This window comes from Gasterosteus aculeatus, chromosome 2, assembly GCF_964276395.1.
Source record: "Gasterosteus aculeatus chromosome 2, fGasAcu3.hap1.1, whole genome shotgun sequence".
Classification (NCBI taxonomy): Eukaryota; Metazoa; Chordata; class Actinopteri; order Perciformes; family Gasterosteidae; genus Gasterosteus; species Gasterosteus aculeatus.
The window spans coordinates 18,874,810-18,887,928 of NC_135689.1; the positions used below are offsets into that span (position 1 = coordinate 18,874,810).

Consider the following 13,119-nt stretch of genomic DNA (forward strand, 5'->3'; position numbering starts at 1 on the left):
CTCAGCCACACGCCGCCCTGCCGAAGCCATGAGCACTGCTACAGGAGCGATGTGCTGGGGATCGATTGCTTGCTGTCTCGCTCCTCTACTTGACCAATCCTGCTCAAGCATGAGGTTCGGACCGCCTAAACTCATTTACAGTTGTGGTCAAAAGTTTACGTACTTAAGAACATAATGCCATGGCTCTCTAGAGTTTCCCGTTATTTCTACAACTCTGATTTTTCTCTGATTGATTGGACAGTGTGAGTTATTGGAACAGATACTTCTTTGTCACAAAAATTTTCATGAAGTTTGGTTCTGACTTTATTATGGGTTAACAGAAAAAAGCGACAAAATCTGCTGGGTCAAAAATACACATACAGCAACATAAATTAGCAATTTTGGTGACTTATAAAGTTGTGTCAATGAAATGAGCCTCATGGCCTCTTAACTTCTTGTGAGTGGTTATGAGTGACTACAGCTGATGACGTCTCTGAGGCTGTTTAAATAGAGCTCATTGGATACAAACACCCACAAACGCTACAATGGGAAAGTCAAAGGAGCTCAGCATGGAATGGAAATCATTGACTTGAACAAGTCAGGAAAGTCACTTGGAGCCATTTCAAAGCAGCTCCAAAGTATAAAGTGCATGGCACTGTTTTGTCACGATCAGGAAGAAAACGCAAGCTATCACCTGCTGCTGAGAGAAAATGGGTCAGGAGGGTGAAGAGTCTACCGAGAACCGCCAAAAGGCAGATCTGCCAAGAATTAGAAGCTGCTGGAACACCGGTGTCAGTGTCCACAGTCAAGCGTGTTTTGCATCTCCATGGACTGAGAGGCTGCCGTGCAAGAAGGAAGCCCTTGGATGATTTATCAACCTACCCTAAGTAAAGAACTTCCATATTCGAAACACGGCCCTCTAGTAGATAAGATAAACATAACCACAACGGCCGTCTCAACAGCATGGAACAATCTTTGATCGGCAGGCAAAGGAAACCATGTGACGATAAGTTTCCTTGAAATCAAACTTTGCTCATCTGCTTTGACCACCAAAGATGAATTTAGCAGAAAAGCATAATCTCTTCATCGTATGCAGAATTTTGTGAGGCAAGATTTTTTTATAGTCGAATACATTAGTATACAAATACAAACACGATTTTAATAAACTATGTTGTCTCTTACAGTGCGTGTGTGTGAAGAGAGTAGTTGTAGAACTGTTTTGCATGACCAGCCTGGATGTGCAGTCGGACCCAGAGGTCAGCTGAAAGATGACCCTGGTTAGTGTAACATCCTCAATATAGTCTGTAAAGTAAGATGGGGGGCCAACGGTGTTCTGGCTGCAGCCCAAGTTTGGGTCTGCCATTCCAACACGGCCAATGGCACCCTGAAAGCACCGGGGAGACTGATGATTCTGAAGGGGCTCTAGAAGGTCAGTTAAGTAGGTGAGAGGAGGATTGGGGGGGTACACGAGACACAGACATTGGACAAAGGGTTTGGTTCTAACTTCAAAAAGTGTAACGTGATGTCTTAGAGAGGGGATGAAAAGGGCAAGGATAAGTGGATGTTTTTTTACAAACATGCTGTGCACATGCTTTTTTTTGCGTTTCTGATATCAATTTTTGATTGATTTTTCAATGGTTTAATTTATTTATTTTTTTCTTTATAAAGCATAAGCTGAATAGTATTCCTTGCAACCAGTAAACCGTACTGAGTGTAAGATCAATCTTTTGAGTGAAAGTACAAATTTGAGATACTACTTGAGTGTTTACAACTAATGTTCCTTGATACTTCTACTCCAGTCCATCTCGGGAAAGCAATATTTTAATAGTTTCATTGCAAATAAATGCAATTGCTTCCCTCCACCACTAGACCCTGACAACAACCAGGGAAGTTTATTACATTACATTACAGGTCATTTAGCTGACGCTTTTATCCAAAGCAAATTACATTACATTTTTAACCCATGGCATTTTACATTTTTGCCCGGGGAGCAATTAGGGGTTAGGTGTCTTTCTCAGAAACACTTCAACATGGGGCAGCCGGGACTCGAACCACCAATCTTGCGGTTCTCAGCGCACCCTCTCTACCCCTGCGCAGCAATTGTTAAGCATTGGCTAAGCATTTTTGATCTAAGTCCAGTTGTGAATTCAGGACTTTTACTAAAGCGATATATCTAAATATTTACAATGACTGTGACATGCTGTCTATGGTTTATTAAAAAATGAAAATGACATAAAACACCACTAAGCAATAGGCTGTACCTCCACCTCAGCACTAACTCTTTCTGCGGTGGGCTGCTGCCCGATCACATTTACTTTCTTAAGCCAATCTTTCTCCATGTACGCTTTCACTTCCCCCACCGTACACCTCTTTCTTACATCCAGGGCCATGAGCTTTCCAAACATCTCCATGGCCTCTGGAGTGAACCTTTTCCACAAGGGGGGGACATCCTCTTCAATGTTGGGTCTCTCCTCCATTTGGCACCAGTCGGCAAACTCCTGGTAGCAGTCGTCCGAGTCCAGACAGCACTCCCAAGGGAAGTAACCCGTAAGGATACAGAAGATAACCACCCCGAAGGCCCAGGTGTCAAGGCTTGGCTCCACGCTAAGTGGAGGAGCGGTCACTTCTTTCTGGCCCTCCATCAGGGCCACGGTACAGAGCTCTGGGGACATGTAGGGAAGGGTTCCCATGATGTAGCGTATCAGAGTGCCTCTCTTCTGGGCCAGTCCAAAGTCCGCCAGCTTGACCTGGCAGCAACGATTGTCCAACAAGAGGATGTTTTCAGGCTTCACATCTCGATGGACCAGGCCGTGGCTGTGGATGAACTCCAGAGCGCTGGCAATCTGGAGAACACAGCGTTTTGCTGAAGACTCTGGGATGCCCACCTGGAAGACAAATGAGCATGGGGGTTTGGGTACATTTTAGGCATTTAAAAAAAGCCGGAATAAAAATGTCAGAATCAGGCAAGGCAAGGCAATTTTATTTGTATAGCGCTTTTCATACACAAGGCAGACTCAAAGTGCTTGACATCATAACATTTCATTCAATAAAGTGAAATAAAATGCAGGAAGACAATTAAAAACAGTAAATAAAATTATAAATTAAAATCTTATTTAAATTGTTTAATTAAAGGCAGAGGTTAAAAGTGCAATGTAGGTCAAATTTAGCAGAAGGCGAAGCTGAACATAAAAGTTTTCAGTCTTGTTTTAAACGTGGTCAGAGTTGGTTAAGTCTTAAATCTTCAGGAAGTTTATTCCAGCTGTTTGGATTTGTATTTACTCTGGGAATCACTAACAGATAGGTGTCAGAAGATCTTAGTGAGGCTTATGTAGTGGAAGCATATCAGTGATATACTTTGGCCCTAAACCATGTAGTGATTTATATGTGAGCAGTTGGATTTTGAAATTAATTCTCTGACATACTGGGAGCCAATGTAAGGATTTAAGAATTGGTGTAATGTGCTCATATTTTTTGTTTTTTGTTAGAACTCTAGCAGCAGCGTTCTGAACAAGCTGGAGCTGCCTGACAGTTTTTTTTGGAAGACCTGCAAGGAGACCATTACAATAGTCTAGCCTGCTAGTTATAAAGGCATGTACAAGTGTTTCTAAGTCTTGAGCTGACATGAGCCCTCTAAGTCGTGCTACATTTTTGAGGTGGTAGTAGGCCGATATTGTTACTGATTTGATGTGACTCTCCAAGTGTAACTCTGAATCCATAATAACCCCCAGATTTCTGGCTTTATTTGATGTTTTCAGGGACAGAGAGGGAAGGTGTTGGATTACTTTAAACCTTTCTTTTTTAGCACCAAATACAATGATCTCAGTTTTGTCTTCATTTAGTTGTAGGGAATTTTGACACATCCAGTCTTTGATTTGCTCAATGCACTGGCACAGAAGGTCTATGGGGCGATAGTCGTTTGGTGATAGCGGCACATAGATCTGGGTGTCATCAGCGTAGCAATGGTGGTAAATTTTATTATTTTGCATGATTTGTCCTAGTGGGAGCATGTAGATGTTGAATAGGAATCAGGAAACATTTATTACCAAAATATGTCAGACATACAAGGAATTTGACATCAGAGAGTAAGGCAATGGACAACAAGAAAGATAAGACAACATAGTATAAGAGGAAAAAAATAAAATATGGGTTAGAGGGATATAGAATAAAATATTAAAACATAAAGGAATAAAAGAAGTTAAAAAGCATCATCACAAAACAACGCTTAAAGAAAGAATGAAAGGCAGTTGGACTTCATGGCATTCGGACTGAGCACAGGGTCATCGTTACACTATAGTCTATAGAGAGTCCACATGAACTCTCATTTTGGACACATAACAAATTCCTACCTGAAAAAAACACTTTGTTCAGTTCAAAAACACCGTTCAGTACGGTATGTATATATGGTTATTGCAGTCGGACAATATCCTTTTCCTTTTTCTCTCTGCCATTGTTTCTTCAATCAATTTTCTTCTACAAAGTCAACTTTTAAATTTTGCTGCATGTGCGGCATCGTTTGGATGCAAAACTTGACTCGACCAGGTCATTTCTGAATAATTCTTTGAAGAGCCGTAGAGCAGTTTCAAGTGATGCAGATTGCCAATGTTTGACTCACCTTTGGCTGGATGACAGCAAACAGGTCTCTACCGATGACAAGCTCCTGGGCGAAGCAGTAGTGCTCATTGGACTGGAAGGCGATGCCAAAGAGGCCCACGATGCAGGGGTGGCAGGACAGGTGTAAGGAGATGCAGTACTCACGCAGAAAGCCCTGCAGCTTAGTCGAGGCTTTGGGCATCACTTTCAAGGCCATGGGAGTCCCTGCAGATCATGCTCTCTGTTATTATTATCACAGTGTGCATACAATGCTTATTCTGTCTTACTAGAGAAAGTGAGTCAGTAATGTGACCTCCAAGTGAAACTATGTTGTACACTAAAACGATTATCTTTCATGTCATTGGAAACCTCTTCACCCACGGACACCCCCCACCCAAATCCCCCGTTCCAAAGCTCTTCAAATTCCAAGCATGCAGGCCTCCAGTCCTCTTTGTTCACACCAAGTCGTTTATCGCTCCACTTTCGTTTAACTCTCTAGAGTTTTCTAGAAAGTTCCTGTTAGAAGAGAGTACTCACCCATCTTGTCCTTTTATAATTGAATTAGTTTTATTCTTCAGAGGATAAGCAGGGCTTTGGAGCACATGTAAATACTTCCTTCACAATGACTAAAATGTCATTCTTTGCAAACTGCTATCATACCTCTGAAGCGGTGAGTGACCAGTAGCACTTTGCCGTATTTCCCTCGACCGATCTCCTTGACGATGTTGAAATGTTCCTGGATCTCCAGCTGGCCGAGGCTCTGAGCCGTCAGCTCTATCAGCTCATCAATCAGGCTCCCTCCATCGAGGTCCAGCTCAATCATCTCGTCCTGCACACGGACAGGAATACCAATACTTTACCACAGACATTAGTGGTATGAACACGTAGCTTTACTGCCGTAAAGTGCTTACCTATTGGAATACATTGTACCAAAAAAACAGCCTTTTAAGACCAAATAGTTTTTAAATCACTTTTTCCTCAGTTGTGTTACTTTGGCACTCGGTAGCCAAAACTATAAACTCACGTCTTCCAGCTCGGCTTTTGATTAAGAAAGTGGCCAGACCACACGTAGTTTGAGCATATGTCAACCCACAAACCTCTGAATTACTAAAGGGCAATAGTATATCACCATCAATGTCCCTAATTATAGAAACAGTTTATTTTATTATGCATTCATGGACTGCAAAGTCTACTGCGATTGCATTAGCTAAAACACCATTAATGGGTCTGTTTCTTGGTGACCGGGTGCAGAAGAGGTGCACCATCATATGGATGGAAGGAAAGCAAAAAAACAGTCAGCTTGTGTCCAATACAGAGACCCGTTCCTTTGGGCAGTAGGATGTTGAACTCTGACCTCTGACCTCTATAAGTAGTTGACTTACAGTTTTGACACTTGACATTTTCAATATTTACTTGGTCCTAACATTCAATCTCTCTTCTCTGTATACCTTTAACCCTTGATAATAGTGTTAATACTTGATTTCAGCACTAGCCACAAATGCACATATCACAATTATGGCAAATGTGAATCCTTAAATATTATGAGCCAAATGTACAAAAGACGTATCTTGAGTTTTAATAGTTAAAAAAAAACAATATATTACATTTTGCATCATACTATAACATACATATTGTGTTATCCTGTTTTTAAAAGGAGCTATTAATGCCAGTGATAGCATCCAATAGAAGAAGTATGGGACATCACATTTGATTACGTTTAGATATTGATTAAGTTTCACGTCTTACCTCTTTTCAAATGGTTCCCAGTACAGGCACTGCAGTCTGAAAACAGTCAGAACCAAACACAATGACTCACACTGCCATGTTATCAATACGTAGAAGAAGTGTTGGGTGATTTTCCGTCCTCCAGCTTCGCTACTCCTACTGCTGCTGCATGGATCCGCCTGCACAGTGGACCTGGGAGCTTTTCACTGCTCAACACGCAGCTCTGCTCTCACATGCAGTGATGGGGCCAGAGCCCACTTTGACAGCTGATTACAAACTGCCTCTGCGCACACACAAACACACACACACGCAGATGTAAGCATGTAACCGTCGTGCAAAATCTATCTGTTATTTTGAGTGCGCACTGAAATGGAATGCTCAGGTCGATGTCAACAGGTGCAGTACATCATGGCTCAATAAAGTACACACCGTGACTCACTCTCAAGCAATGGATTTCATCCACCCGTATTGAAATTAAGAATAAATACATTTTTTCCTCTAGATTGAAAAAGGGGACCTCACCCATTTAGGGGATCGTCCGAGGTATTCTCTGAGCAAAAACATGATGAGTGATTGTAGTTTTGGCATAGTGTGTAACAATGACTTTCTACTTGTGTGACAGCTCTGGCGGCCTCTCAGGGCGGCTGCCTTCCCTGCAGGTAATGGAAGTGGGTGTCGCACAGGGTCATGAAGCGGATGCACCTGATGCAATCAGTGGCACTGGCAGATTATCCTTCCTGAGACACCTTTTTGGTATTATGGTTTGTCTCTACATAACATTGCATACACATTTTTATCTCATGCACTCACCTACGGCTCCAAAATGACTGACACCAGACGCCTTTAATGTTAGTTAAAGTTACCTTTTTATCTTTGAGTAAATAAATATTCTTAGAATTTCCCTGGTTGTGTGCGTCTCTAGAGTTTGGTGTGTCACTGGTAGGACTTTGACAATCCTAGTTTTGAAAAGGTTCTTTCATGCAGGGATTTTTGGTGTACTGCTTCACCCTTTGACTCGAAGGCGACGTAGATCTTTCGTCAGGAGGAATTCCCCTTTTTTCAAGCCATCTGCGTAACTCGTTGTTGGCACATTTTGTTGAAATAGCCTTTACATCTATTTCTCCTACGGCCAACAAGGTTGTTGTTGCAAATGTAACAAAGACAGTAATGTGACGGGCAAACCCTCCCAAAGACGTTTAACCTGCAAGATATCTGGCATGTAATTCACATAATGGCACTCGAACATCAATCGAGCCAATGCTCATTTTGTAAGTAGGCATTAGCATACAGTGGATGACTATGATGGTGTTTTAGTGTGTGTCACTTCTCAAAATCATCAAATCATCTGCAAAGAAATATAAAATAAAGGAAGAAAATGAGAGGGAATTAAACCCTCTTGTTATGAGTTTGTAATATTTCTTCATGTCTTTGGAAAAGCCAGACTCTCTTGGCTTTTTCAGTTTTATGCCTACCTCATAATAATCCGTTTCATAAAATTGTAGCAACTGTCAATCGCATTATAAATGTGGTCATAAGACTTAGACTCACTGCTTCTTGGTTAGAACTTTCCACTTCAACACATGGCCCTGAACTGGAAGCCATGAATGCACTCAAGCTGTGGCACTCGTACAGACAAGTCCCCTGAGTAGTCGGCGACAACTCTGGCAGGTCTAATGGGGCGTTGTCTCACTCAGCGGTGTGACCCCTGCTATTTTTTCTGATGGCACCGAGCGAACACATGAGCCAGACTCACTGATGAAAAGAAAAGGATACTTTGGTGTGTTAGTATCCACAGAGCTGTGGTGGGTCAACGGGGGTGTCAGTCACTACCGTCCTTTTACTGATGCTACAAAATGCTGTTTTGTTGGAAATGACTGGAATAAAGCTTGCATTATTTTGTTAACCCTAACCCTTACCCGTCTAAGGAACATTAACATGGATTGAGTAGCTACATGTTCAAATCGGCTCATTATGGTCTGAGACCAAGGGTTTATCAATGAATGGGGCATGTTCGATGAACATCAATTCTAAAAGTGGCCCTTTAGCGGTCTATCAACATAACAGTCCTCCCCACTGCTCAAGGGGGGAGGGGGGAGGCTTAGTTATGTTCGTTATGTTGTGGAGCGAATTTTGAAGGTTGATCATCGTGTTACGCTGTCACCACAGACATGGGGTCACGTCATATTTTGGATCTTTTACATCCCAGGATGTCTTTGAGGTGCCAGACGGTATCCATATTCCAACTTCTTCTTCTTCGTCACGGTACGACTGCTGTCCTCACAGTTTCAAAGGAATAGAATTACAGAGCTGTGACATACCCGGACTTCTTGCAGCTCCTTTGGCAAACATTGTGAGATCAACTTCGAGAGCACATGGGTACTTTTAGCTTTGAGTGAAGGAATAATAGTGACAAACGTATTGCTATTTCCCATCAATAATATGGAGAGGGATTCAAAATGTTCTTGTTTTTGACATGCAGCAAATATGAAGGCAAAGAATACAATTTCCAAGACCGGAACGAACATCAGCCCCAAATGATGAGGTTCCAGCCTCCAGATCATGGAGAGTTCATAAGAAATGAGGCAGATACTATTAAGATTAGATAGAGGGATATCAGTTTTCAACCCGGGCAAAATATTTTGCGTGCCTCTGTCTTGCAAAAGCCTATCAGTGTTGAGTTAATAATCAAGACACATACAGCAAGTTCAGCTAACATGTGGTGGTGCTCATAGTACTGTGGTTACCAGGTTCAATCATCATTCAAATTTTCATATCCATCTCCTATAATTGTCTATATAGGCTGGGGAAACAGTCCTATAGTTGTACCTCTGCCAGAGAGCATCGCCATCACTACTTGCAAGATGCCCGTCATACTAATGCAACAAGTCCAGAATGGCAAAAGTGCATGAGTCCAAAAGCTACACTTTGCACCAAGTTATTTACAAACATGTGGCGAGTTGGTCTGAGGTGTTATGTCACAAGGGCCGATGTCACTTCTTAATTAATGTTTTAGTCACTTGGGAACCGCACACTAAACTGTAAGCTCAAAACACTCATCTAAATATTTTTAACTTTTTGCTTTTATTCCTTTATTTTTAAACTAACCCTTAGCCTTATATTACTAACCCATAGAATTATATTTATTTTATCCCTCTTGTCTTGTCGTCCATTGTCGCACTGTCTGCTGTTATGCACCAACCGCCAAGTTAAATTCCTTGTATGTCTGACATATTATGGCAATAAATGTTTCCTGATTCACTTTATGAAGTTAATATAGCGTTTGCCGGTTCACCAATTATCCAGGGAAATGTAGGTTTTTATTGGCTACATTAACCCCTATGGTCACAAGCTACTGTTGTTGCCCACTTAGTCGACTGTATTGTGCTATGCAGCTACATTAGTAAATCATCCATCTTGTCCTGGAAACAGCGATGAGACCAAACCAGTTAAGCTGCAGGCCTTAAAACCAGCTCAGAAGAACTGTAGGATAAATAAAGACACTCACCCCTTCTCGACTACAACCATATCCAACACCCAATTATGCTTAGGGGCGTTCAGTTCTTTATCATTACTCGTAATGGTGTAACTACCAGCTGTTTAACAGATGCATATCTTAAAAAGAGTAAGGTGTTTTTGACTGGAGAATTCCTCACAAACTACTTATCTCAAATAGCTGGTCTGAACAATGACCAATTAAACAGGAGGCTGAACAGGCCTGTGGTAAATTATTATTATTTCTTCATAATTTATAAAAGGGCGGCTGTGGCAGAGCGTTATCACAGCCATTAAGTGACACTCAGCAGCTGTGGGAGAAAAGATGTATTAATCACTGGTAGTGATTCGGGTTATATGGTTCCTGCGCGTGACAAACTGCATATTCACCAGCTCTTAGTGGCAGATGCTTCGTACATCGATCACATACACACGGCTTCAGCATTACATAATACATTCTTCAGCTGCTGCTTTCAAGATCTGAAGGTTCCTGATTATTACACCGTCCCAAATTTGTTTTTATGGTTATTCTTATGTATTGGTAATCAGTGATGGTTGATTCAGTATCTATAATCACAAAATCAGCCTATAATTAGTCTTTATAGAAACATAATGTAATACAGTATGAAAGTAACTTTCTGCAGATGTTCGGGAATTTTGATGATATTAATGTAATAAACAACCATTACTTCTCTCATAAAGCATCGTTGATACCAGTAATCATATTTCATAAATATGTGAATAAAATTGGATAAATAACATTAACAAATCCCAACAAAAATGTCTCCTTAATATGCAATATATTGTTCTGACTTAGATTGATTAGCAATCAGCGGTCAATAAATAGTGCATGTGTGATATGCTACAGAAAATGTGCGATGTGTATAATATACAGAACTGATGGTCAAACAAGGGGAGATGGTCAGTGGGCCTTAATATAGAAAGGTTAGTCAGTGGATGGGCTTTACAGCAGTGCTAGTGTTGATGGAGAGGGTGAAGACAGGCTGCTCAGATATGGTTACAGACGGACGGCTTCACTGTCAGCTTTCTGCCCGATAGAGCTACACCTCTGGAAACACGATACACTGGTTTTCAAACTCACCTGATGAACTGGATAACATAGTTAATTTGTATTTTCTTTAGTGACAGAGTTGCAATTATTAATTCCTCAATTGACTCGTTACCCATATGTTTGTAGGTGTAATATTTTAGGCTCTGGCAACATTTTATTATCATTGTTCAGATATTTCTTTAATTTTTGGGGCTTAACAGTCAACCATAGTGACAAATTAAATTATGAGTTAACATAAATGATTCAAGAAAACAAAACTTTCCAAACAATCTTCCAATCAAAGGGCTTTTCATGATGTGGACCTGGGCTCTTGGCCCTCGTCTCCTCTTTGGTGATGAGTAGAGAGGAGGTAAGTTGGTTGGTCGTGGACAAAAATATTTAGGATAGTTATGGATATGGTTGACAACATCTGAATAGTCTAAAAATCTCTAGGTGCTGAGTGGGCAAGACAGAATAGAAGATGGATGAGTTCCCATTTTACTACCACGAATACTCAAACTGTGGTAGAAAAAGTAGCTTTGTTCACCTCACAACTGGGTCTGAAAATTGACTGGCTTCACTTACCTTTTTGTTTCAGATTTTCTTCATTTTCAGGCTAGTATTGTAGCTTCGGAGCAACTCATGGTGACTGATTGATGACTGAGACTCAACTCTCAGTCATCAATCAAATGTTTAACAGTAATACTCATTACCTGAAAAGGTTGGAATGAGAAATAGGTTTCAGGAACTGAAAAGAAGGAGCTAATGCTGGCAGTGTACGTTATCACATCATTTACTAGAGTTAGCACTTCATGCTACGCTAGCTAGAGAAGAAGTCTAATTGTATAGAAGTCTGAGAAAAGGACTCTACTTCTAACTTGATGAATTATCTCAGTAAACATGTGTTTATAATCTCAATCTATAGTTTAAGTCTCCTGCATTACAGAATGATCTTAATTTAGTAAATAATCTTAATATTCCTAAAGCAAAGCCTCACCAAAGACCTGACTGGAACAAATGACAAATTGAGGTGTGAAAGCAGCACAAGTGGCCGGAGGGAGATTGCTGCACAATGACTGCTGCGCTACGTCCCACTTATGACCAGGATGCATGGTTTGATGCCTCCTTAAATACCAAACTATGGCATGAGGAGTAACGGCCGAGGCAGTCCTCACACCATAGTACCCTTACAACGTGCACTCTCCTCTTTCTCATAGCTGTCCAAATCTTCCAAAACTTCCAAAACAGCATCCACAAAACAACAGGGCCCCTGTGGCTCCTGCTAATTGAGTTAATTGTCCGTCGTGAAGCTGAGCCATCGCCATGTCACTGCAGCTATTCCTGACACGGGGTAACATGGTGGCACGCGGATTCCGCCGAGATTTTATCAGGGAGCGGAGAATTGGAAATGTATCCGCATAGCGGCATAGCACGTACGCCTGATCCCCCGGAGGTCTTTCTGAGTTGTTGGATACGCTGTGTTGTGTTGAATCAACAACTAAGAATAGCTTGATGGTGGCTGATATTCTGTAAACTTGGCTGATGCGGAGTGTTGCAATACTCAGAGGGAGGTGGCAATATCAGACAAAAAGGTCTCAGTCACTAAATCTTTGTTTATGGTGTCTCATCGGGGAGGAAAGCAAGCTGGCAAGTTCTAAACATTTACAGTTCCATGGTGACTAACACAAATCCAGCTCCTGTTGAAAACTGTGTCCGTAGTAATTTACTACTGAACTATAAGGTGCCACCATGTTGGCTTTTAATGGTGGGATCCCATCACGCGCTGGATGCGACGAAGAGGGGTCGTGGCTAATCATCCTGAAATAGTTAAACTTTTCGCCATTGTTTTTCCTCCACATCAACCACGAAAGACGTAACGACTATTTACCTGTTGTGGAAGTCCTACTCACGTCGGACCACCAAACATCGTTGTATTTTGGTACAAAAAAGCATTTGTTGGTGCAGACAGCTTGGTGAATTCATCAACTTCTACAGGAACTGCGTCTGGATGACTGCTGCTTCCAGCGGTACGTGATGCTACCCGTTAGCCCGTTTGATAGCTGGTTGGCTGGGATTGGTGACCGGACTCCACCACCTTCACATTACATACATGGGAATATTCCCTTGGCAAGACACGATGTGCTCAAGCACATTCAAACGTCTCTTTTAAGAGCCACACACACGTTATTATTGAGCAGACTTCCTACAATATTACCAATATCCAGTAGCAGTGTGTCGTTAAGCAATACAATTATTTTACACTATAATGTATTCTATTGAGT

At 41.4% G+C, this 13,119-nt stretch overlaps 1 protein-coding gene across 1 annotated transcript; it reads right to left on the bottom strand.

The window, feature by feature from the left end:
* Positions 1 to 285: 285 nt before the first annotated feature.
* LOC120829901 (serine/threonine-protein kinase SBK1) lies at positions 286 to 8,999 on the bottom strand. Its single transcript, XM_040194493.2, has 4 exons — positions 6,316 to 8,999; positions 5,230 to 5,398; positions 4,592 to 4,794; positions 286 to 2,864 (listed from the first exon to the last, which is right to left on the bottom strand). Exons 2-4 carry the CDS (start codon positions 5,390 to 5,392, stop codon positions 2,223 to 2,225), a joined length of 1,008 nt encoding a protein of 335 aa, XP_040050427.1. The 5' UTR covers positions 5,393 to 5,398; positions 6,316 to 8,999; the 3' UTR covers positions 286 to 2,222.
* Positions 9,000 to 13,119: the final 4,120 nt, after the last annotated feature.